This window comes from Arachis ipaensis, chromosome B8, assembly GCF_059453495.1.
Source record: "Arachis ipaensis isolate K30076 ecotype BB chromosome B8, ASM5945349v1, whole genome shotgun sequence".
Classification (NCBI taxonomy): Eukaryota; Viridiplantae; Streptophyta; class Magnoliopsida; order Fabales; family Fabaceae; genus Arachis; species Arachis ipaensis.
Window position 1 is genome coordinate 135,036,482 of NC_142443.1, and position 26,360 is coordinate 135,062,841.

At 34.7% G+C, this 26,360-nt stretch overlaps 2 protein-coding genes across 3 annotated transcripts; both read left to right on the forward strand.

The window, feature by feature from the left end:
- The first annotated feature begins 6,019 nt into the window (after window positions 1-6,019).
- LOC107613272 (serine/threonine protein phosphatase 2A 57 kDa regulatory subunit B' kappa isoform) lies at window positions 6,020-10,386 on the forward strand. Of its 2 annotated transcripts, XM_016315199.3 has the most exons (4): window positions 6,044-6,333; window positions 6,508-6,556; window positions 7,619-8,945; window positions 9,856-10,386. In XM_016315199.3, the coding sequence occupies exons 3-4, from the start codon at window positions 7,731-7,733 to the stop codon at window positions 10,192-10,194; spliced, it is 1,554 nt and encodes a 517-aa protein (XP_016170685.1). In that variant the 5' UTR covers window positions 6,044-6,333; window positions 6,508-6,556; window positions 7,619-7,730; the 3' UTR covers window positions 10,195-10,386. The 2 variants fall into 2 exon arrangements, with proteins under 2 accessions (XP_016170683.1, XP_016170685.1); XM_016315197.3 differs by having other exon boundaries at window positions 6,020-6,556.
- A 13,545-nt stretch (window positions 10,387-23,931) lies between these two features.
- On the forward strand, window positions 23,932-26,004 carry LOC107611632 (uncharacterized). The gene is made up of 7 exons (XM_088497262.1): window positions 23,932-24,106; window positions 24,427-24,486; window positions 24,606-24,807; window positions 24,979-25,056; window positions 25,183-25,226; window positions 25,360-25,400; window positions 25,526-26,004. Exons 3-7 carry the CDS (start codon window positions 24,769-24,771, stop codon window positions 25,708-25,710), a joined length of 387 nt encoding a protein of 128 aa, XP_088353388.1. The 5' UTR covers window positions 23,932-24,106; window positions 24,427-24,486; window positions 24,606-24,768; the 3' UTR covers window positions 25,711-26,004.
- Window positions 26,005-26,360: the final 356 nt, after the last annotated feature.

A 26,360-nucleotide genomic window follows, 5' to 3' on the forward strand; every position in this document is an offset into this window, starting at 1 on the left:
CAGTAGAAATTCTTCATCGGCTACCTGGAAGAACATTGTTAGTGCCTATGAGCATCTCAAGGAAGGGCTTCATTGGAATATTGGAGATGTTCACAAATCAGTTTGGTATGATGAGTGGACTCCTTTTGGTAAGCTCTGCAACCTTGTTCCTTATGTACATATTTCTGAATCAGATTTCATGGTGGCTGACTTGTGGAAAGGGGTGTCTTGGGAGGTTGATAGTCTTACCACGCCTATTCCGCATGAGATTAAGTAGTTTATTTGTGGTATGAGATATCCTAGTTTGACTGAGTTGGAGCCACAGTGGGAGTGGTGGCCTGCAGCAACAAAAAAGTATAGTGCAAGGGAGGGTTACAGATGGTTATTAAAGAAAACATTAAATTGGAATGCCAACAGTAATTGGAACTGGTTGTGGAACACAAACATTCCAGAGAAGTTCAAATTTACTATGTAGCTTAGCTTACATGATGCTCTACCAACTGAGACCTTTCGATTCAAGCGGCATTTAGCTTCTTCAGATATGTGTAAGAGATGTAACAAGGCGCAGGAGACTATGGAGCATTGCCTTAGAGACTGTGAACGATCAAAGGCAATCTGGTATATGTTGGATCCTAGTATCCTGGACTCGACGGCTGGTACTGCTCTTGAAGAGTGGTTTCGGAAGGCCTTGGCTAACAATGAGGCGTCCTTTGGTGCAGGGCTTTGGTGGGTATGGAGACATAGGTGCAATGACATATTCAACACTGACAACCCTTGGACAGACCATAAGGTTGTTGCCTTGGCCAGAATTACCGGCAAGGACTTACAGGTTTACAGGAATCGAAGTAATGCCTTTAGGTCTCTCCGAAATTGCCTGTGTTGGGAACCACCGGTAAGCAATAGTTTTAAAGTTAATTGTGATGCAAGCTTGCATATGGATTCAAATTAAGCAGGATTTGGGTGTATTATTAGAGATTCTAAGGGAGATTGGATCTCGGGCTGCTCTGGAAGCATTCTCCCTTGGTCTATAATCAGATGTGAATTATTTGCTGCTTGGAGGGGCTAGTTTTAGCTTGGGATTGCGGTTTGAGGAATATTATATGTGAAACGGATTGCCTTGACATTCTGCCCATCATGCATGAGCTTACAAGTGGGTATTCATCTGAAGTAACAGATTTGGTTCACAAGATTCAAGAGCTTTTATCTCGTCCTTGGCTTGTTCACGTTGAATGGGTGTCCCGAGAAGCAAACAGAGCTACGGATTGGATGGCTAAATATGGTGCCAAGAGTAACTCTAATCAAGTTATTTGGTCTGAGCCTGGTGTTGATCTCCAACGAATCATCCGCTCGGATTTAGGATAGTTTTTGCTTTGTTTCTTTCCTTGTTTAGACACAAAAAAAAACTACATACTTAATATTTTTGTACCACTTGTATAAAATAAACGAAAACCTAAATGCAAGTGATTTCGTACTAGAACATTTTCAAGGGTTTGAACAAGTTTTCAAGCACTTATAAGGAGTTATCTTTCCACACCACTTTAGAAATATAAATAGCAAGAAATGCAAACACGATATATTCTGATTCAGTATAATTTTTACACCTACTTTCAATCCACCTCACCAAGGTACAAAAATTTTCACTATATCACCAAACTTATGGGGTACTTGATAAACCGCTACAAGATAGAGCACTTGATGAAATACCTCACGATATATGATCACCATTCGACTAAGGCACTCTTCTTAGAGATTCCTTCTCTAAGAACTCAAAGTAATACCAACTTTAAGTATTTTTCTTCGAGTGCTTAACAATTTTAGGCATCCTCACCGACTATAATATTTAGCAAGCCTCACTACTTATAGAAAACAATATCTAAGTCTCTCAACAAACAAAAAGAGCTACAAAATTCTTCTTTTACAATATGTGATAGTAAAATTCATAAATAATGAACTATCTCAAAAGAGTATATGGTTACAAATAAAGTCCTATACTCAAGTATATCTCTCAAATTTTGTTAAAAACCACTTTGAAAACTTATGAATTTGGATCAATATAATATCTAGAAGAAGTGATGCAATGAAACACAACCCAAAGATCTCTATTTTTAAGTCTCCATGCACTCATATACGTTAAGAGTGAGTGAGGAAAGCCTAATCATTAAAAACACAAGCTCTTGGTAGGATCTTTGTGTCCAAGGACGTATAGAATTGATCTTCAAAGCATAGGATTGATCCTCATTACTCAAAATATTCAAATATAGCTTCAACACCTCGTCAGGATTGATCTTGCAAATTAATATAAGGATTGATCCTCTGCTTTATTTTTTAGCAAAATTTGAATTTTAAATTATGACACCTTGTGCATGATTATGTTGGTTTACTCCCCATAATCCATTATAAACAAATTAGGATCATCATGGCATGACTCTAATCTTCCTCAATCATGAATTTTCGAAATTATAAGTTAAAAATCATTTTACTTTGAAGTAATACAAAAAAAAAAAAAAAAACTCAAAAATAAAAAAAATAATATAAAGGGTAAAATATATTTTTTGTCCCTGAAATTTATTAAAATATTTTAAAAATATCCCTTAAGTTTTAATTTATTTTAATTTTATTTTTAATATTTTCAAATTATATTAACTTTATCCTTATCTTCAATTTTTTGGGTTAAAATATGGTCAATATTTTGTTTTAAATTTATTCTCTAATTTTCAAAATATTTTCTTCTCTCTTCCAAACTAAGAGTACCCATAAACTAAGAAAATTAACGATGTACCCATGAAAGATGGGTTTCGTATGACAAAAGTATCCAAATCTTAATTTTTTGTTGATTTTTTAATAAAATTCCCAAACTGCTCCTATTCTCAACCTCAACTCACTTTTCTAACATTTCATAACCCAACCTGTACTTTTAAAACTTTTGCCATGGAGTTCAAAACTACTCCTATAATAGACCAGACTGAAATCAATGATGGTGGTGGTGGTAGAGAACTTCGACCGGTTCCTGGCAGATAAATTTAGTATGGTGAGCTCTTTCCCATTTTTTTCCACCACATCCCTTCACACAAAGAAAGCTCCCAAATTAAGAAAAAAAAAGAGAAAACAACTGAAATAATTAAAAACTGTTCCTTTATAATTCTTTCTCTGATTGTTCATCGGTATTGATTGATTCTTTTGTTAATCTTGGCGCTGCAATCCTCTATTGTGTTACTATCCAAAACTCCCACAAAAAAGGTTCATTTCGTCTGTTGTAGGAGTAGTTTTGGATTCCATGACAAGGATTTTAAAGGTGCATGTTGAGTTATGGAAGGTTGAAAAAGTGAGTTGAGGTTGAGGGTGGGGTCGTTTGAGAATTTTATTAAAAAATCAACAAAAAATTAAGGTTTAGATACTTTTGTCATACGGAACCCATCTTCCATAGGTACATCGTTAATTTCTTTAGTTGACGGGTACTTTTATCAGCGTTTGTAAATTTTATGGGTACTTTTGGTAGTTTTTCCAAATTCAAAAAACCATACCTCAGTTTAGGGGTGTTTATAGGTCGAGTGAAATCGGGTTTGTCCTGACCCAAACCCAACCCTAAATATACACCGGATCTATTTTTTAGACCTTAATCTGACTCTAAACCCGATGAAACCTAAACATTTTCGGGTCACAACTATACCAAGTGAAAACCAGTCTTTAAAGTTTTAACAATAATTTATAAAGAAATTTATTTATAAAGAAGAAACTTATTACCGAAAAGTTGATATCGATATTTGAATTTGAATTTGTTCATAAATTCTAATTTGATGCTTATTTGATCTATTTTCTAATTCAACAAGTGTGATTAAAAATAAAATAATAAGCTTATAATTAATATAACATAATATTGAAATTAATTTAAAATATATATATCTTTTTAGTTCCCATAGGGTGCACATGGGTCGGGTGAAGCCGGGTTCGCCTTGATCCGGACCTAGACCCGACCCGAAATAATGACCGGGTCTATTTTTGAGACCCTTACCTGACCTTAGACCCGGTGAAATTACACCAAATTAGCCCTTAAAATGTTCGGAGCCTGACTGAGTCTTCGAGTCGAACCGGGTCATGTGCACCCCTACCTTAGTTTTATGGGGTGAAAAACATAAACATTCACATGACATCAACAACACATAGTTTTCGTTTCTTTCTTTCTTTAAGCAACTAGATTTCAATTTTCGTGGACTTATAAGCGAACTTCAAGCGTTTAAATCATATATTTAATATTTTTCGTATCACTTGTATAAAATAAACGAAAGCTTAAATGCAAGTGGTTTCGTACTAGAACTTTTTCACCAGTTTGAACAATTTTCTAAGCACTTATAAAGAATTATCTTTCCACACCACTTTAGAAAAATAAATAGTAAAAAATGTAAGCACAACATATTCTAGTTTGGTATAATTTTTTCACCTACTTCTAGTCCACTTCACCAAGGTACAAAAGTTTTCACTATATCACCAAATTTATAGGGCACTTAATAAACTGCTATAAATTAGAGCACTTGATAAACACTTCGCGATATATTATCACCCTTTGATTAAGCCACTCTACTTTTAAATCAAGAAACCAAACTTCAGTTTCACGAGGTGAAGAACATAAACATTCATATGACATTAACAACACAATTTTTTTCTTTCTTTCTTTAATCCACTAGCTTTCATTTTTTTTCCATACTAATCTAAGAAAAGCAAAACAATTCTTTTCTATTTTTACTTTCTTATTCCACAATCCATTGCAAAAAATAAGGTTCTATTTTTTAGTCCTCGTCGCTTCCTCAATACCACACCTCCTTCTTCCTACATTGTCAATATATCATTGTCACTTTCGTTATCACTATCATTGTCATCATTGTTGCTGTCACTGTACCGCCGCCATCTCTGTTTCTCTATTTACTCTCCGCCTTCACGTTTGACGGCGGCCACTGCCTTTTCTTTTTTGTTCGTATTAGAGTTTTACTTTTGAAGAAACTCCTTCTATATTTGTGTCTAAATGAATTTGCTTTCTCTTCTTCACTTTATTTTTATTGTTTGTTGTTGTTGTTGCTGTTGAAGAGTGAAATGTCTTATACCAAGTGACTTTTATGAAATTTGGAGTGACAATTACAATACAATGAAAATATTTTCATAGTGAAACTAGAAGTGGTGGTAGTGATAGTTAATGAAAAAAGGGTGTTGCAATAGCAGAAAAGGAATTAGTAGGAGTGGTGGTAATTAGGGGTGGCAAACGGATCTAAACCTGCTAGGCCGACCTACATAACCTGCCAATAAAGACGGGTCAGGCTGAAAAATTGGGACCGCTAAATAGCAAAAATCCGCCTAACTCGCACTGCTTAAATTGCGGGCTTTGGCGGGGCGGACTTTCCCGCCGGGATTAGTATTTTTTTTTGTAAGGGGTATTTTTGTAATTTTTTTGCCAAAACCCAACTTCTCCCAACCCAACTTATAAGAGAATGAAGATAAAAATTGAGTGTTTTGGATTATGTTTATTTTGTTTTGAAGACAATATTTATAATTATGTTTTTGATTATGTTTATTTTGCTTTGGAGACAATATTTATAATTACAAAGACTTTAATATTTGTAAATATAAAAATTATAAATTTTTTATACCTTTAGAAATTATAAATTTATTAAAATGATTGTAAAATTATATATATTATTTAATAGTTAATAATAAAAAAAAAAAGAGGAGTTTTGGCGGGATTAACCCGCCATCAAGTAAGACAAGGTAGGATTTTAGGACCGCGTCATTAAGCAGAATGGGGCGGGCTTTCGCGCGGAGGGGGAGAGGTGGATATAAGATTAAGACAAAAGAAATGAAAATGATAATAGTTGACATATTTAAAATAAAAATTAAAAAATGATGATGTTGGTGAATAGTTTTTATTTTTGAGAGAGTAAAAAATAAAGTTAATACAAATAAAAAATATTAAAAATAAAAATAAAATTTAAAAATATTTTAAAATTTTTAATAAATTTTAAAGACAAAAATTATAGTTTACTTTTTGTTACAAAATAAGATTAGACTGAACATCAAAAGTAAGAATCGAATTGCGAGATCTGTAGGAAATAAAAAATAAGGAAAAGACATAATCACTCACGTAACAAAAAATTCCGCAGAAAATTCTTAGAGAGAGTGGGAGTGAGAGTGAGAGCTACGGAGGCGGAAGGAGAGACGTAGTGAGCCACCGCAGACGGCGTGATCTGCCTGACTGACGACGGCGGAATGTGAGGCGCCGACAAGAAGGAAGAAGCACCGATCCGCCATCCTCCCGTGTCGCGCGGCGCCTCCTGTACACCTCACCAAACTCCAACTGCTCCTTCAACGGCGGTTAGTAACGTCCCACAACAGATCCCCACCCAGTTCACGCCGTTACAATCAGAGACAACAAAAAAGAAAAGAAAAAATAAACAAAATTCCAATCACTTGTGTTATCGCGCCCCGAACCCTAGCCTACCATTTCTCACAGCATAACCCTAACTTCCCCCAATCTTCCAATCGCAGGTCGCCGGAATCGGCCTCGCTCGCCGGCGCCGCCTCATCCACTCTCAAGGTACAACCTACATTGCATCTCCCTCTCTCTCTCTCTCTCTCTCTCTCTCTCTCACACACACACACACACACACACACACACACACACAGAGCAATGCATGCTGCCTCTGAGAGATGTTTTAATTTTTGTTAAATTTGTTTCCATGATTAATCTGTGATCTTGTGATATCTATGTGTGTAATGTGGTCTAAATTTATTTCCACCAAGAATTTTGAAGTGGAAATGAGGATTTAAGTCTGCTCCTGCACAAATCGGGACTCATGCACGTTTGAAGATGCTTATGGCTTTATTTGGAAACTTTTGTCCTGTTGCTTTTCTGTTGATCGGTGATAGCATCAAATTTAATGCTTTTAATTCTTTTATAAACTTGCATGTTAGGAAATTAAGTTGCTAATATAGTTTTTAAGTTTTCTTTTCATTAAGGTATACGAAAAATTAGTAATCTTGCAAGTTGTGGCCAGCAATTTGGATAGGTTTCTTTGTGTTGGTTTTTCAGATTATATATTTTCCCTTTAGGAGAATTTCATGATGGCTGTGTTTATATGTCTCATCTCCTTTATACAATATGGCTTGATTGTTAATGTTAACTACAAGCAGCATGGGTCCTTTAAAGATTTTAAACTTGAACGTCGTAAACCTTAAAGGTTTAGCTTCCAAGAGATTTGCAATGTCTTCTTTCAATGTGCATCTACCTTTGTTTCCATTTAAACTTCAGCATCAACTGCAATTATTTATTTGCAATAACCCTTCAATCCTTATACATATGTGATGGCAGACAACTTTTTAGAAGCGAACTTCAATAATTTGACTTCAATTTAAATCAATTTATGATACCTAAATTTTTTTCTTTATGAAATTTGGAGTTTCAGCATGCTTTTCAGTTTTTATGAAAAAAGTTCATTTTTAAAGCAATGTAAGATAAACTTGTGCTTTAATTTCTGGTATAACAACCCATGATATAGTATAAGTATATAATATAATGGGAGATATTACTAGTTAAAGAAAAGTGGATTGTGGCTGGACTAAGAATTTCTTTTGCCATTGCTCGTTTATTTCATACCAGGTTGGCCAACCACGGTTCTGAACCCCAAATGTTTGACCCATATTGATTCTTCCCTTGATGGGTTTCTCAAAAAGTTTCTAAGTTTACCTGAGTCACCAACTGGGTAGGCACAATGCTCAAGCAATTCCTCAGCAAGCTTCCTCGCAACAAGAAGCTCGACGTGGACTTGGATGAGTTGAGCCGGGTCGACTCAACCTCCAAGCCGAGCTCCTCTATGCACAACCTCGATTCCCCATGTGCTGCGGGAAAAAACCACCACAACCGGTCCCATACCGACACTGGTGGTGGTGGCAGCTCCTCCGCCGCGAAGCGCACGTCTTCGGTTTTTCCGACCAGCACCGTTTCGGGGATTGAACCCTTGGTCCCTTTCAAGGATGTCCCAAACTCAGAGAAGATGAACCTCTTTGTTAGCAAGCTCAGCCTCTGTTGTGTCACGTTTGATTTCACTGACCCCAGTAAAAACACCATGGAAAAGGATGTGAAAAGAAGAACTTTGATTGAACTTGTTGAGTTTGTGGCTTCTGGTTCTGTTAAATTCACTGAGCCTGCTATTCTAGCCATGTGTAGAATGTGTGCGTTTAACTTATTCCGTGTTTTTCCACCAAATTACCGGTCCGGCCGGTCGGGTGGCTCTGGTGGTGGAGGCAGTGGTGGTGGTGAGAATGATGATGATGAGCCCTCTTTTGATCCTGCTTGGCCACACTTGCAAATTGTGTATGATTTGTTGCTTAAGTTTGTTAGTTCTCCTTGCGTTGATGCAAAGGTGGCAAAGAAGTACATTGATCATTCATTCATTTCAAAACTGCTAGAGTTGTTTGATTCGGAGGATCCTAGGGAGAGGGATTGCTTGAAAACCATAATGCATAGGGTTTATGGTAAATTCATGGTGCACAGGCCTTACATGAGAAAGTCTATTAACAATTTGTTCTATAGGTTTGTGTTTGAGACTGAGAGGCACAATGGGATTGCTGAGTTGTTGGAGATCTTTGGGAGTATAATTAGTGGTTTTGCTTTGCCGTTGAAGGAGGAGCATAAGATCTTCCTTTGGAGGGTGTTGATCCCTTTGCACAAGCCAAAATCCATGGGGGTATACTTCCAGCAATTGTCCTATTGCATCACTCAGTTTATCGAGAAGGAGCCAAAGTTGGCGAGCACCGTGATTAGGGGATTGTTGAAGTATTGGCCTATAACCAATAGTCAGAAGGAGGTGATGTTCCTTGGTGAATTGGAGGAAATTTTGGAAGTTATTAACATGGTAGAGTTCCAGAGGGTCATGGTGCCATTGTTTTGGCGAATTGGATGCTGCATTAACAGTTCTCACTTTCAGGTACAGTTGTTTAGTTGAGTTATACTGAATCCATTTGCTGATATTTTGGTTATTGTTATCTTGTTAATCCATGCTAGGGTTTTCAGTAAGAATTGAATTCATGCACTTTAGCTTGTCTCTATGAATTTGATTGATTTCCAACACCTTAAATTGAGAAAGGCGAAAACACTGATAATAATGTTTTTTTTTATCATGTTTAAAGTTAAAACATATTGCAACTATTATTTGGAGATTATTCTCTGCAGGTCCTTGTTTGTTAGATTATGTTACTTTCCGGTTGCAGGATTTTAAAGTAGTTCATATATTAGAGCTCTCGATATTTATTGAAGCATATGTCCTAGTTCTTTTAAGTTATCATTTGGCATCACAGGCATCTTGCCTTTTCGAACTAATATTTCTGCGAGCCTGCAATTTTTTTCTATCTATATTCATGGTGTTCCTTTTGAAATAAACTTTATAGTTAAAATATAAATCTAGCTGTTATATATATCATCAATGTTGAAATTAGTCCTTGTACAGAAAGAAGGCCTTTATTTCAGTCTCTACCCATGTAACTGTTTTAAAGAAGCCCCTACCATCAAGTGAAATTATAATTTGGTGAATATGGTTTGGCCTCGCATGTGTTTTAAATTATCTGTAAGTTGTCAAATAATAGTGAATAAAGAAAGAACATACTCCGCTGACCACGCAGTATTCTTGAAATTATCGATCCTACTTATTGTAACACTTTCATCACCAAAAGTTACATTGGTAGAGGCCAATTTGAAACGTTATTTTTTGAGTAGGCACTAAACCAAAGATTGAAGAAATCAAGGAGTAAAATTATATTTTAATTTTTCTTAATATTTTGTCATTCTTCTTATTTGCTAAAATATGCTATTTTTTTTTGGTTCAACCTGGACTGTTTCAGGTAGCTGAAAGAGCCCTTTTCTTGTGGAACAACGACCACATTGTCAACCTGATCGCTCACAACCGTCAGGTAATCTTGCCGATCATATTTCCAGCATTAGATAGGAATTGTCAAGGCCATTGGAACCAGGCAGTTCTCAACTTAACTCACAACGTTAGGAAGATGTTTGTGGAGATGGACGAGAAGCTGTACATCTCCTGCCTCACTCAGTTCAAGGAGGAAGAAGCGCTGCTTAGCTTGGAAGCCGAGAAGCGGAAGGACGCCTGGAAACAGCTTGAGAAAGCGGCCAGTCTCCAGCCAGTAATTGGAAATACAGCTGTTTTAGTTTCTCCAATTTGATAACCTTAAAAAATGTGTATGTATAATAGTAATAGACCTTCAATGAAATCTTTTTTTCCTTTTTATTCTAAAAAGAAAAAAAACCTCTTTTCTCCTTGTTAATGGTGGATAAATCCTTGAGGGAAAAGCTAGGTTAATGGCTGTTTAATTGGAGAAATCCTATATATATATATTTCATGCTTTTGATGCTTCTTTCTTAGGCATGGCGGCCACAAAAAGTTTTTTAAATTAATATTTTGTTCATGCTTCCATTATAAAGTAGTTATTAAATAAGAATATTTTGGTAAATAATTTAATAATTAGTTTCTTATTTTGGAATTTTTTTTTGTACAATAGCTAAATAGAAAACAAACAGAAAGGGAAAAAGAACACAGATGAAAAGAAATATTCTAATCTAAGCCATCCTATAGGAGACTAAGCAGGGGAGCTTGCAGCTGTAGCCAGTCTATTGCTTCGAAATCTCCATGGACATCATCTTTGGCCAACCAATCTGCCACACAATTTTTTGTTTTTAAATAGTGTATAAATAATTAAGTTGATAGATACCGTGAAATTTTATCCTGAATTGTTATTTGATGGGTTGGTCTGTTGTTATAAAGATTTTTTTATTGAAAAAAAATATTATTAAATTAATTAAAATAAAAAATAAAATTCATAACTTGATAACTAATTAACCATAAAAAAAAATACTTCATAAGTCATATATTAACAAAAAAAAAAGTGATTTAAAAATCATAAGAAATAATTGATTGCTTTAAAAAGTGATTTAAAAAATACTTCATAAAAGTCTACTAATTATTTACTCAACATGACTTTGTCCCTCCAATTAAAGTAATTTTGGACGGTGTAAATATTATCTGTAAATGGTGCTTAGCTTCCCAAGATTGATTCCACATTAATACAATTTGAAAAAGTGAATCTGGGGCAGATATAAATAGGACAGTGTTTGAGATAATACGTCCACAATAAAAATATAAAGCTTTTCTCTCTCTCTCTACGTGTAATATATAAAGTTCTTTTTTCTCTTTTCTCTTCATATACTACAAGTCTACAACATATAATATTAGTAAATATATTAATCATCCCAATTATATTGAGATAGTAATTGTGGTGAATATTATTACTAGAGTTATCTAATTATATTTCTTTATTTTATATTTATTTTCCTTTCTTATTTATTTATTTCACAACACGTTATCAGCACGAGATTCTGATAAAATTTTAGGAAGACTCAGGTAACAAATTTTCATAATGTCAAAACTCTCTCATCTTGAATTTAATGCTCTTGATATATCTGGAAACAACTATTTATCATGGATACTAGATGCTGAAATCCATCTTGATTCAATGGATCTTGGAGATATCATTACGGCTGAAAATAATGCATCCTAAAAGGATAAAGTCAAAGCCATGATTTTTCTTCGTCGTCATCTTGACGAAAGATTGAAAAATGAATATCTCACATTAAAAGATCTTACAGATCTGTGAAAAGACCTTGAAGAAAGGTACAATCATCAAAAGACGGTGATATTTCCTCAAGCCCGATATGAATGGACGCACTTGCGTCTACAGGATTTTAAATCCATAAATGAATATAATTCAACAATGTTTCGAATTACCTTACGAATGAAATTATGTGGGGAAAAGATAATTGATAATGACATGTTAGAGAAAACTTTCTCGACCTTCCATGCCTCGAATGTGCTCCTGCAGCAGCAATTTCGAGAAAAAGAATTTAAAAAATATTCTGAGTTAATTTATTGCCTTCTTGTTGCTGAACGCAACAATGAGTTGCTCTTAAAAAATCATGAAGCGCGCCCAGCTGGCGCCGCCCCATTTCCTGAAGTAAATGCGGCAAATCATTACCCCAAAAGAGGTAAATGGCAAGGTTTTAGTAACAAGAAAAATTATGGAAAGAAGAAAAATTATGTTCACAAGAAAGGATCTCACCAGAAGTGGGATAAAGAAAGAAATATTGGACAAAATAAATCAATAGAGGATAAATATTTCCGTTGTGGTGAAAAGGGCCATTGGTCACGTACCTGTTGTACCCCAAGACACCTAGTCGATCTTTATCAAGCATCTTTGAAAAAGGACGACAAAGGAAAGGAGTCAAATTTTGTTTCAAATGATGTTGAAAATTCCACCACTCATTATGATGTATCTGATTTCTTTGAGGATCGTAAAGAAAATATTGGTCATTTGATTAAGGGATAAGTACTTTTTTCGTCCCCAAGGTCTGGGGTCAAAATCGATTTCGTCCCTAGCCTCTTTTTTTTTATTAAAATCATCCTTAACGTTACAAAACGCTTTAAAATCATCCTTCCCCCCAATTACGAAATTTTTTGGACACATTTGCCCCTGATGGTCCATATCCCTTCGTTTTTCATTCCCGCGAAACTCATTTACTTTCTTATTCGTTACACAAAGTCGAAGGAGATGGTTCATGTTCAATGATGCCCTAGGTGTGGTGTGTGTTCATTGGAGGCGTATCTGAGTTGCATTTGGGGGTTAGTAGCTACGGCGAGGAAGGTTTTCGGTCCGGCATTGTCGTCGACGTTGAGGTATGTATGCAGAATTCTTTATGATTTTGTTTCCAGTTAGGTGTGCGAGGATTTGAGTCATTTTTTTTTGTGTCTTTAGGAAATGGGAAGCTTTACTCTGACTGTCTACCATGGGGGGCGATTTGGTTATGAAGAAGGGACGTTGTAGTATTTAGAGGGAGAGAAGACAATGATTGAAGATGTTGATAGTGATTGCTGGTCTATATTTGAGGCATATGCAGAGCTAGGGCAGTTTGGATACACCAAGGAGAACATTGCAGCTCTGTGGTATAAGGATCCAGCAATTCAATGGTTAGAGAAGGCCCTAAAATTATTTGCTACGGATAGAGATGCACTTAAGATGTGCAAAATAGCAAGCTTGAGGAGTCATGTTGAGGTGTTTGTGGTGCATGTAGTTGAGGATGCAGAAGAATTTTCGGACGCTGGGTTTATTGATGTTGGAGGCCAAGCAGAGCAGAATCCGGGTAATGAGTTAGTGGTTTATGAGGGTGAAAAAGTTCAAGAGATGAAAAATGATGATGTGCAAGGACGCAATGAAAAAGATCAGGTAGATACAGATGTGGCCGTTGAAAATGATCGGGGTGAGTCAAACAGCAATGATGACAGCGATGATGAGGAGTTTATTCCATCTGATCTTGAGGGTGATAGTGCAGACGACATCCATTTTACAGATAGTGAGGAGGAGTACGATGATGAGAGTGGGTTTGAGGAAGATACCACTGGCAAGAGTAGCAAGAGGGTTGATAAAGGAAAAGGGGTTATGAATGGCGATTTTAGTGATGAGGAAGGTTTCAACAGCGATGAAGTGGACTTGGAGTATGAGGTTGGTGTTGGTTCAGGTGATGAGGAAGGAGAAGGGGAAGATAAGAATGAGGCAAGGAGTTATCCAATTCATAAGGATTGTAAGGACATGAATACTTACAAGTGGGAGGTGGGAACCGTTTTTGCTTCAAGAGAGGAATTTAAGGACACTGTCACGTCGTATGCAGTACAATCGAGAAGGGGACTGAGGTATGCGAAGCTTGATTTGGTTAGAGTGATGGCAGTATGTCAGCCTGGCTGTCCTTTTTGGTTATATGCTGCTAAGATGAAAAATGAAGCAACTTGGCAACTACGGTCCATTAACCTTAAGCACACTTGTGGCCAGTCTCATAGGGTTGGAATAATGCATACTTCGTGGCTGAGTAGGGCTTTTAAGAAGGTGGAACATAATCCAAGGGTTAAGATCAAGGAACTGGTGAACAAGGCACAACGAAAGTGGAACCTGACAGTTACAACCTCAATGGCAGCTAGGTCTAGGCAAGTGGCGTTGGATGACATACAGGGAGAGTATAGGAAGCAGTACAAGAGGATTGGTGATTACTGCTATGAGTTGCTCCGTTCTAATCCAGGATCCTCAGTGACTCTGAAGGTACAAAGGTCACCTGACTTTGAGCATGAGCAGCAAAGCCAATATTTGAACAACTATTGCATATTTCAAAGACTTTATGTATGCCTGGATGCTTGCAAAAAAAGCTTTCTGCAATATAGAAAATTCATTGGGTTGGATGGCTGCTTTCTGAAAACCCCTCAAGGGGGCAGATGCTGACTGCTATAGGATGGGACCCGAATGATCAAATGCTCCCTATCGCCTGCCGTCGTGGAGTCAGAGACCAAGGATAGCTGGACTTGGTTCCTGAGGCTGCTAATTCATGATTTTGGGTTGGAAACAATTGGCATGGCAACCTTCATGTCTGATCAATAGAAGGTAAATATGAACTTAATATCATGCATACTCATTTAAGATAATATGAAGTTAACATTATGCATACTTACCTGGTTTTGCTAGGGGTTACTGCCAGCTTTTGATGAGGTGATCCCAGGTGTAGATCACAGATTTTGCGTGCGACATCTCTACAGTAACTTCAGAAAGAAGTTTCCTGGATTGCAATTGAAGCAGTTGATGTGGAGATGCGCAAAAACAACACACTGGAAGGACTGAAAGAGAGAAATGGCAGTCATTCGAAGGAAGAGTTGTCAAGGTAGCTATTAGAGGAAGGAAGAGCTCAACTTCCAAACCTGCTATGCAAACTGCTACCAGAGGGAGGAAGAGGTCCAGAGGTCAAGGAAATCTATCATCACAGCCCCAACCAGCCATAAGCTCAACTCCCATAACCAGGTCCAAGTCATCCCATTCCTAGCCCATCCCCAAGCCCAGTACAATAGCAACTAGGCCCAATACAACAGCAGCAGCTACTCCCCAATGAAGGCCCAACAAGAAGCCCATCAAAAGCTCTACCCAACCACCACCAGTCACTAAGGACAAGGGTGCATCTAGCTCAAGCCAACCAATGATGCACAAGGTCTCTTTCTCTCACAACATTGCACTGCATGTTTCTCGAAGGAAGTTGAGGCTCATGGCAAAACTGCCTCCAAGGGAATGGGGAAAGCTTTGACAATGTTTACTAACTATTTAAGTTGTTAGCTGGTCCATGTAGATTTGGTTTGATGATAGTGCTATGGTTGTGTAATTTCATTTTGATTGGAACTTATTACAGACTATTTATGCCTTTTGTTGTGTAAAAGTGAACAGAATTACTGCTGTTTTGATATAAGTCCAAATGTCAGTTTGTTTCATGAATGCTGTAAGACTTTTACTCTTGGTTTGTTAATGAATGAAGTCACATGCTTATGTTCTGGTTAATCTGTTTCTGCTTTCATTCTATTAAAGTGCAACTACTCTATAATACAGGTAATGCATTGGTAACACATAGTCAAATTTCATGTCAACAATTTCCACTTTCATTGCCAAATTTTTCTGAGATTACAGACACAGACAATCACTTACATACACATATACTCAACTCCAATAACCAGTTTCAATACCAAATTACTATCCAGTCACAGCAATAATTTTTCAATTACATAAAGTCCTCTGCAATGGCTAACTACAAATAAACTACCTAAAATTGCCCTATTTTCTACCAAACTTTCATCAACCCAGTTTCAAAGGCACCAAACATGGTACATCCTGGTTGTGATTCAACAAAACCTGCAGCCAGCAACATACACAAGCAACCCAGCCAACCATGCCTAACACTGCAGCAACCTTCAACTTCCACTCAGATGCCTTCACGTCTGCCTTCAGGTCTACGACTTTCCTCTTCAACCTTGCAACATGCGGATCTTCGCTCCCAGCTTCTGGATCTTCCCAACGGAAAAACTCACATTCATCATTGACCTACATCACCCCACCATACTCAGTGTCTAGAAAGAAACATATGAGATCATCTTAGAACAACAAAACATGAACTCACCTCATAGTAGACGCAGCCCCAGAATCGGCGACCTGGGTTTTCCTTGGTTCTGGAAACTCGCAACACTGGTCTCTCTCCATGCCCACAAAGAATCCCCTTCTTCTGCGCAGACCCCCTTCTCCGAGATGACCTCGAGCTCTCCGACACCATGGCTGTGCCAGAACCCTAGCCCTAGCAGACACGTTGTGCTTCTCATTTGGGGGTGGGGACGAAAATAAATCTTAATTTTTTATACGATTATATACGTCAACTACCGGTAACAACCTCAGGGGCAAATGTGTCCAAAAAATTTCGTAATTGGGGGGAAGGATGATTTTAAAGCGTTTTATAACGTTCAGGATGATTTTAATAATAAAAAAAAGGCTAGGGACGAAATCGATTTTGACCCCAGACCCTGGGGACAAAAAAAGTACTTATCCCTTTGATTAATAATGGAATAGTTTAATATGTGAGATTGTTAAGTATTCATGTAAATAAATAATGTAAGAAACTTGTTATTAAGTTTTATTTTTTATGTATTTAAGCTTCAAATATGATGTATATAAATAATGAAATATTAATATTTATGTTTAAGAATTTTGAAATCATTAAATGTGTCAAGTTTAAAAAATAATAATAATAATAGTAATAATAATAAAATTTTAGTATATGACGTTATTTTTATATACAGTATTTCTTAGAAAAATAATTCTAATTAAAAATTCAATTTGACTGTGCATGTACTTTTAGGGGTGCACAAGATCCGGTCCGGCCCGAAGATCCCGACCGGGCCCGGTGACTTCGGAGCTAATTTGGCCCGACTTCATTATGGCCCAGTCAAACCCGAGGTTTCAATAGATGGCTCAGGTTATTTATTAAATCGGGTTCGGGTCAAGCCTCGGTCATCTGGCCCCGACCCGTTGGAGTTTGGACCCGTATAGGCGTGCAATAAAAAAAATAAAAAATATGCATTATATTTCTTGCCTTTGTGTTCACTGTTCACAACCTTAAGAGCAAGCTACGAATCAAATGAATTTTGTTCTGTAATTATTTGCTACTTAATATTTTGTTGTTATTGGTTGGTATGACACTATAAATTATTATTATTATTATTATTATTATTATTATTATTATTATTATTATTATTATTATTATTATTATTATTATTATTATTATGTTAATCTTGTGTTGGTTGTTAACTTTGTTTTAATTTTCTTTTGAACTTTGAATGTTTAGTGTGTAATTGACATAATTATTATGATGAAACTTTAAATTATTATTATTAGACTCTAAATTATTATTATGTGAATGTTGCAATGTTATAGAATAATTATTTTCCAAAATTTAGAGGTTCAAAAGATATAGACCTTTGGTGATATTGTGATAAAGTTGATCAAGACCTGAACTTTACCCGGTCTAGACCCGGCTTTAATGTAGCCCAAAAGTAACACGATTTCATCGGGTCTAGGGCGGGTAAGGGTCTCATAAATAGACCTGGTCATTATTTAGGGTCGGGTTCGAGTCACTATGAACCCTGCGAACCCGGCTTTACTCGACCCATGTGCACCCCTATGTACTTCTACTCATTTTATTATTATTATTTGTCTTTGAAGAAAATGGCAAGGATATATAATGAAGATGTATGCCTTGCAAATATTGCAAGTTCGCACACCATTCTCAAAAGTAATATATACTTTACCCATCTTGTGCCAAAATAAGAATATGTTAATACTATTATTGGCTCAGGCAATGTGATAGAAGGCTCAGGAAGAGCTATAATTTTGTTTCCTAGCGGAACAAAATTCATAATAAATAATGCACTATTATCTACTAAGTCTCTAAGGAACTTATTGAGTTTTAAAAATATTCGCCGAAATGGATATCATATTGAAACAACGAATGAGAAAAATCATGAGTACTTATATATCACAACTCATGATTTAAATAAAAAGGTTGATATTAGAAAAGTTACCCCCACTTTCATCTGGGTTATATTATATCAAGATTAGTGCAATTGAATCACATGCCATTGTAAACCAGAAGTTTACTAGCCCAAATGAATTCATAACTTGGCACGACCGATTGGGTAACCCGAAAACAACCATGATGCAGAGAATTATTAAAAACTCCCATGGACATTCACTAAAGAACCAGAAGATTCTTAAATCTAGTGAATTTTGTTGTGCTGCATGTTCTCAGAGGAAGTTAATTTTAAGACCATCACCAGTAAAGATTGGATTTGAGTCCCCTAAATTCCTAGAAAGAATTCAAGGTGATATATGTGGACCTATTCATCCAACGTGTGGATCTTTTAGATATTTTATGGTCTTAATATGCGCATCTTCGAGATGGTCACATGTGTGCTTATTGTCTTCTCGCAACCTGGCGTTTGCGAGATTACTTGCTCAAATTATTCGATTAAAAGCACAATTTTCAGAAAATCCAATCAAAGCAATTCGTCTTGATAATGCTGGTGAATTTACTTCCCAAGCTTTTGATGCTTATTGTATGGCTAATGGAATAAGTGTTGAATATCCAGTAGCTCATGTTCACACACAAAATGAGTTAGCAGAATCACTTATTAAATGCCTCCAATTAATTGCTAGACCCTTACTTATAAGAACAAATCTCCCAACTTCAGTTTGGGGACATGCTATTTTACATGTTGCAGCACTTATTCGTTTGAGGCCAACGAGTTACCATCCGTTCTCTCCTATACAATTAGCTTTTGGACAGCAGCCAAATATTTCTCATTTATGAATATTTGGGTATGCAATATATGTTCCCATTGCACTACCTTCTCGCACCAAAATGGGACCCCAAAGAAAATTAGGGATATATGTTGGATATGATTCTCCCTCTATAGTAAGGTATCTTGAGATACAAATTGGGGATGTATTTAAAACCCAGTTTGCGAATTGTCATTTTGATAAATCAAAATTTCCAATATTAGGAGGAGAGAATAAGCTTCCTGAAATGGAACTTAATTGGAATGCATCATCCTTGATGCATTTGGATCCTCGATCAGGGTAATGTGAACTAGAAGTTCAAAAGATTATACATTTGTAAAGAATAGCAAATGAATTGCCTGATGCATTTTTCGATACAAAGAGGATAACCAAATCTTATATGCCAGCGAAAAATGCCCCAATTCGAATTAATGTCCCAGTCGGACAAATAGTCACTGAAACAAATTCACGCCAGAAGCGTGGCAGGTCTGTTGGTTTCAAAGACAAAAATTCTCGAAAAAGAAAAGAGGTAAATACTATTCCTATTGAAAAAGATATAGTAAAAACACATGTAGTTGTCTAAAATTCTGATATAATTTTAACGTCAAAGGACGTTCAGGTACCTGAAAATTGTGAAAATGACGAAATCTCGATCAATTATGTCTTTACAGGAGAAAAATGGGACCGAAATAAGACATTTGTCGATGAAATATTTGCATATAATGTGGCATTAAATATCATGCATGAAAGTAAGGATCTTGAGCCAAAAACAGTCGAAGAATGTCGACAAAGAAATGATTAGCCAAAATAGGAAGAAGCCATGAAGGCTGAGTTAAACTCACTTGCAAAACGTGAAGTCTTTGGACCTGTAGTTTGTACACCAGAAGATGTAAAACCTGTTGGATATCGATGGGTATTTGTGAGAAAACGAAATGAGAAAAATGAAGTTGTACGCTACAAAGCTTGACTTGTAGCACAAGATTTTTCACAAAGGTCCGGTATAGATTATGAAGAAACTTATTCCCCTGTAGTGGATGCAATAACATTGCGTTATTTGATCAGTTTATCTGCATATCATAAATTACATATGCATTTAATGGATATGGTAACAGCCTACTTATACGGCTCATTAGATCGTGATATCTATATGAAAGTCCCTAAAAGATTAAAGATATCTAAACCATCCAATGAATATTCACAGAAGTTATACTCATTCAAATTGCAAAGATCTTTATATGGTCTAAAGCAATCTGGACGAATGTGGTATAATCGTCTTACCTCAGGCCAAAAATGGATTTAAGAATGATGATATTTACCCATGTTTTTTCATAAAGAAATCTGCACCTGGATTCATTATAATTGCTGTGTACGTTGATAATTTAAATATCATTGGAACTCTTGAAGAGATTCCAACAATTATAAAAACTCTAAAAGAAGAGTTTGAGATGAAAGATCTTGGAAAGACTAAATTTTATCTCTGCCTGCAGATTGAGTATACAAAAAATGGGATCTTTATTCATCAAACAACATACACAGAAAAGTTCTTAAAGAGATTTTATATGGATAAGTCACATCCATTAAGTACCCCAATGATTGTAAGATCTTTGGATGTGAAAAAAGATCAATTCCGTCCTAAAGAAGAAAATAAAGATATTCTTAGTGCTGAAGTACCATATCTTAGTGCCATTGGAGCACTAATGTATCTTGCTAATAACACACGACTCGATATATCATTTGCTGTTAACTTACTAGCAAGGTATAGTTCCTCCCCAACCAGAAGACATTGGGATCGAATCAAACAAATCTCTTGGTATCTTCATGGAACAGTGGATATGAGATTGTTTTATCCATATGGATCCAAGTCACAATTAGTTGGCTATGCAGATGCTGGATACTTGTCTGATCCACACAAAAGGAGATCTCAAACAGGATACCTGTTTACATATGGTGGTACAGCTATATCATGGAGGTCTACGAAACAGACGATAGCAGCAACCTCCTCTAATCATGCTGAAATACTAGCGATTCATGAAGCAAGTCGCGAGTGTTTTTGGCTCAGAAGTTTGATTCAATATATTCTGTCATCATGTGGAGTGATTGGCTATAAGATAGCCCCAACTATCCTGTTTGAAGATAATACAGCATGCATTACTCAACTTAAGGGTAGATACACCAAAAGTAATAGAACAAATCATATTTCTCCCAAATTCTTCTTCGCTCGTGATCTTGAAAATCAAGAGACAATTGATGTCCAACAGATCCGCTCAAGTGAAAATCTGGCAGACTTATTTACAAAGTCACTCTCAAAATCTTCCTTTGAAAAATTGGTACATCTGATTAGGATACATCGATTTTGAGATATTAAATGATGTCGACAAGAGGGGAAGACTGTACTCTTTTTTTCTTGGTCAGGTTTTTTCTCATTGGGTTTTTCTTGACAAGGTTTTTAATGAGGCAGTCCCCGTCATAAAGGATATTGTACTTTTTTCCTTCACTAATTTTTTTCTCATTGGATTTTTTCTTTAGTAAGGTTTTAATGAGACATATTCCTAATAGACATTCAAAGGGGAGAGTTACAATATGGATGTCTACTAATTATCTACTCAGCATGACTTTGTCCCTCCAATCAAAGTAATTTTGGACGGTGCAAATATTATCTGTAAATGGTGCTTAACTTTCCAGGATTGATTCCACATTAATATAATTTGAAAAAGTGAATCCTGAGCAAGTATAAATAGGACAGTGTTTGAGATAATACTATAAAGCTTTTTTTTTTTCTCTCTATGTGTAATATATAAAGTTCTTTCTTTTTTCTCTTCATATACTACAACATGTAATATTAGTAAATATATTAATTATCCCTATTATATTGAGATAATAATTGTGGTAAATATTATTATTAGAGTTATCTAATTATATTTTTTTATTTTATATTTATTTCTCTTCCTTAAAATAAGAAAGAATTGTTTGCCAACCACGTATAGTCAAACTATTCTCACATGATTACCCCTTCCAATTCTCCAGTGTAATACTTTTGCAATAACTTTCCTGCTTTTAATAAGACTTCTCTATCTTCTAGACAGATTGGTAGCTTCTGTATGTAATGTAAACTATCTGTTAAATTTATTTTTAACTTCTTAAATTTCAATATGTATAATGTTAAATTCATGTATAGTTTATAAATTTCGGGTTGACCGAGTTTGACTTTGTCATGTTTCTTGCTATTATACTAGGCAAAGATTTGAGTTCTAAAAATGGACCATGAAGAGGTATGGCTAAGTTTGGTCATGTTTCTCGCTATTATAGTTTGTGGCTTTGTGCTTCAAAATTGTATGAATGTGATAGGATCAATTTTTAGTTTATACACTTATTTGATGTGTTTCCTTTTTTCGGTAATTTCGGTTTTGTTGTTGATATTATCTGTTGGTCTGTGACAGTGTAAAAGAAGCGTTCAGTTGCTTGACTTGAAGTTGTAGGATTATTTCTTAATATTTTCATATGTGCAAGTCCATAAGTTTATTTCTGCTTCCATGTAGTTCATAGAGGATAGCTAGCATCACGATTCACGGGAGAGGAGATAATAATGCACTCTGAGCCTTTGCAGTTTGAGTGCAGTAACATGAGGCATATAACTCAGGGAGAAGATACAATCTGTCATCAATTGTAGAGTGCATGCATGGAGAAAAATTGAAAGTTTTTGCAAGATAAGGTCTGATTTGGTAAATTTATTTGTGGGAAAGATATATTTATTATTTTTCAAAAGAACAAACTATATATTTATTTTAAGTTTGGCAAATAAAAAGATCACTTATCATTTTAACAAATTAGAAGTTTTTTTCTAAATGCATTTAAAGAGACATTTTTTAAAGTTAATTTGTTAATTAAAAAATCTAATATAATCTCATGTATTATAGATATTCAAATTTATTCTTAATTAAATTATTAATACTAAATTTCATTCAGAATCAAAATTCTTTTTCTATTTATTTATATTATAATTATTTTAAATTTTAAAACTTATTTTACTAACAACGTTTATGATTATTTAAAACCATTTTCAGTTAATTTAAAAAATATAGGTATTACTCTCTTTAGAAAATTATTTTTCAAAATCCAATTTTAATAAGTTACTTATGAATCATAAAAATTACACTCAATTTTTTTGGTACATAGTATTTAATTATTTTTAATCACATCTAAGTAAATTACACTTAATCACATTACTTTCATTCTAAATAAATTTATTTTTTTTATATTTTACTCTTAAAGTAATGTAATTTTTTTATAAATAAATAAATTTTACACTTTCATTCTAAATAATGTAGTTTTACTTTCATTACTTAATCACATTACTTATAATTTTTTTTTATAATTTTACACTTAAAGTAATGTATTTTTTTATAAATAAATAACTTTTACACTTTCATTCTAAATAACTTTCATTCTAAATAATGTAATTTTACTTTCATTACTTAATCACATTACTTTTTTTTATATAATTTTACACTTTCATTTTAAATAAATTAATTTTTTTTATAAATTTACGTTTAAAGTAATGTAATTGTTTTATAAATAAATAAATTTTATAATTTCATTTTAAATAATATAATTTTACTTTCATTACTTAATCACATTACTTATAACCTTTTTTTTATAATTTTACCCTTTCATTCTAAATAAATTAATTTTTTTATAATTTTACTCTTAAAGTAATATAATTTTTTTATAAATAAATAACTTTTACACTTTCATTCTAAATAATACAATTTTACTTTCACTACTTAATCACATTACTTATTTTTTTTTTTTAATTTTATATTTTTATTCTAAATAAATTAATTTTTTTTATAATTTTACACTTAAAATAATGTAATTTTTTTATAAATAAATAAATTTTATACTTTTATTCTAAATAAATTTTAGAAATATCTTTACAATTTCATAAAAAATGACGTGTGTCTATAAGAGCATGTGTCAGTGTCAGATGCAGGTATTTGTAAATGTGTCACATCCCAGATTTCCAGCTATCCCTATCTGTACGCAGTCGGTTGTTGTGTCACATCCATCATTAGTATGTATATTTTTAGTACTCTGAGCCTTTTTGTACAGTGGTTTACATATGTTGGCGACAATAATGTACTTATCCGAGGGAAAAGTGTACAATCTGTCATCAATGACTTGCGAGAGAAAGGATATATGGAACACAGGTAAAATCTCATGTTCACTTAGTTTGCATATTTTTGTCTCCATTCTTTTGTTGAAACATTACCAGAGAAGATGCCGTATTAGGGCCCCCTGCTGCAACGAGATTTTTCACTGTCGCCATTGTCATAATGAGGCAAAGGTCAGTTCATCTTCCTTTTTTTTCAAGTTTTAGTTATGAGACATTTATATTTCTTTCTTGTTCCTCAAGTTGGCCCGCTTGTATCTGAAAAATTTAGGTGGTGTTCGTTAGACTAATTTGATAAGTATATTTGTGGAGAAAGTGTAGAAGTGAATATCAATTGATTCAGACTACAACTTTTGAGAAACAATCTATTTCCTTTTAGTAGCAGATTGCAATACTTACGACTTTCAAATCATTATTTTTATTTCTTATGTTGTGGCAATCCATTTTTTTTCTCTTTAATTGGAACTTATTTTACCATCTATGTTTCTCCCCAGGATGATATCAGGATTGTTCCGAAGCTTAGACATGACATTCCCCGTCATCAAGTTAAACAGGTATGCTTATTTATTTGAACACCGATCATTTGAGTATCACAAAAATTTTGTGCTCCTTCTCCCTTCTGTTATTTCACATGTTAATCAATTCGATTGAATATTTTTGGATTGTTTTCCAGGTGATATGTTCACTTTGTGGGACTGAACAAGAGCCAAGTCTTGTTAATTATAAGGGAAGATCAAACTATTAACATAGATTACGATAAAGCTTTATTTATCTTTATGCTTGCGACATGCGAGTAAGCTCAAGGGTTCATAGACATAGAAGAGAGAAAAAGCTGCATGGTTAAAAGGAATCCAGAAGCTAATCACTTCATGAAGGTCCTTTAACATGTTTTGTGCAGAGTTGTTAGTATTCTTTTTGAGGTGTTTGAAACTATTCAATTATTCATATATTCACAGACAATCATCTATTATAAGTTCTTGCCTTTTGTAAGTTAGAATCCTGCCATGAACTAAGTCTATTCTTGTGTTGACTTCTGCTGATTCCAGGTTCAGCAAAACTGCATTAATTGTGGAGTTTGTATGGGCAAGTACTTTTGCGGGACATGCAAGCTTTTTGATGACGATGTGAGTATTTCGTTCCGGAGCTGACGATCCCTTGAACATCCAAGTTAATGACTCTTTTGAAAAATCGACACATAGAATGCACGAGATGATGATATTATATTATATTATTTATTTTATCTGCTGCAGGTATCTAAGAAACAATACCATTGCGGCGGCTGTGGAATTTGCAGGTATGAATTAGTAGAACATTTTCCTTGTGCCTGTTCTTCAAAAAGCATTGTATGCACTTCTAGTGTTGTTGCATTTGGTTTAGGGTACTTTTCTTCGTTAGTTATTGAATGATTCTGAAATGTTTCAATACAGAACCGGAGGATCTGAAAATTACTTCCACTGCGACAAGTGTGGTAAGTCAATTGTTTTACATTTTCATGCTTTCCTTTAAAGTAGCAACACTATTGTCTTAATTCTTGACCCGTAAGCTTCTTTACCAACTATCATTCTAACAACACTTCTTTCTGCTGAAAAATAGTCACGCTTGTGTGGAGAAGGCAATGCATCATGATTGTCCTGTTTGTTTTGAGGTTAAATTTTGTCTTTGTTAATTTTGTAATGTGCTCCTATTGGTCTATTAAAAGGGTTAATAGTCAAAATGGTCCACATTCTTATCAATTTGGTCCTCAAAAAATGAAACGTCTCCAATTAGTCTTTTGCTAATTAGATTTTTGTCCAAATATGATTATGCCGCATGTCATCATCTAATTGATAGAAGGCTCAATCATATTTACAATTATATCTTTTATGAACCAATGAGACATTTGATCTTTCAATCACCAAATTTTGACGCACACTTCTCAGAAACTATTTTGACAATTAACCCATTTATTAAAATTTGATATTTTCTTTCCGGAAGTCGATCAATTTGATATTTTGACGCACTCAGTGTAAAAGTGTAAAACTCACCTGAAGCCAAATAACTTGGTGTAATACACATCTTGATCAATATTAACAAAAATTAGCCCACAAAAATTACTCAACAATCTTCAAACATATTTATTATTTATAAATAATTTTGTGTAGGGAGTGAATTATTTTAATTAAAAAATGCATTTGATCATGTAGATCGACAATTGATTTTTATTAGGGTAAAAATACTTGTTATATGTTATGGTCAAGTGGATTTTCTAATTAAATATGAATTTAATCTTGTTATATAAAATATCATTTTTGGTGTTAGACCCCAAACAAAAGCGAGAAAGAGGGGGGGGGGGGAAGAAAAAAAAAAGGTTGAGATAAAGGTAACAACAAATTAAATGTGAAGAAGAACCCAAGGTTATATATAGGTATCAATCATATTAAGTATGCCT

Bases quoted from the DNA above. Each gene is read 5' to 3' on its own strand.
- LOC107613272 (XM_016315197.3), top strand. From the start codon at position 7,731: ATGCTCAAGCAATTCCTCAGCAAGCTTCCTCGCAACAAGAAGCTCGAC. The intron at 8,946-9,855 runs GTACAGTTGTTT...GGACTGTTTCAG, and splicing joins TTAACAGTTCTCACTTTCAG to GTAGCTGAAAGAGCCCTTTT.
- LOC107611632 (XM_088497262.1), top strand. From the start codon at position 24,769: ATGGTTAAAAGGAATCCAGAAGCTAATCACTTCATGAAG. The intron at 25,057-25,182 runs GTGAGTATTTCG...TATCTGCTGCAG, and splicing joins GCAAGCTTTTTGATGACGAT to GTATCTAAGAAACAATACCA. The intron at 25,401-25,525 runs GTAAGTCAATTG...GCTGAAAAATAG, and splicing joins CTTCCACTGCGACAAGTGTG to TCACGCTTGTGTGGAGAAGG.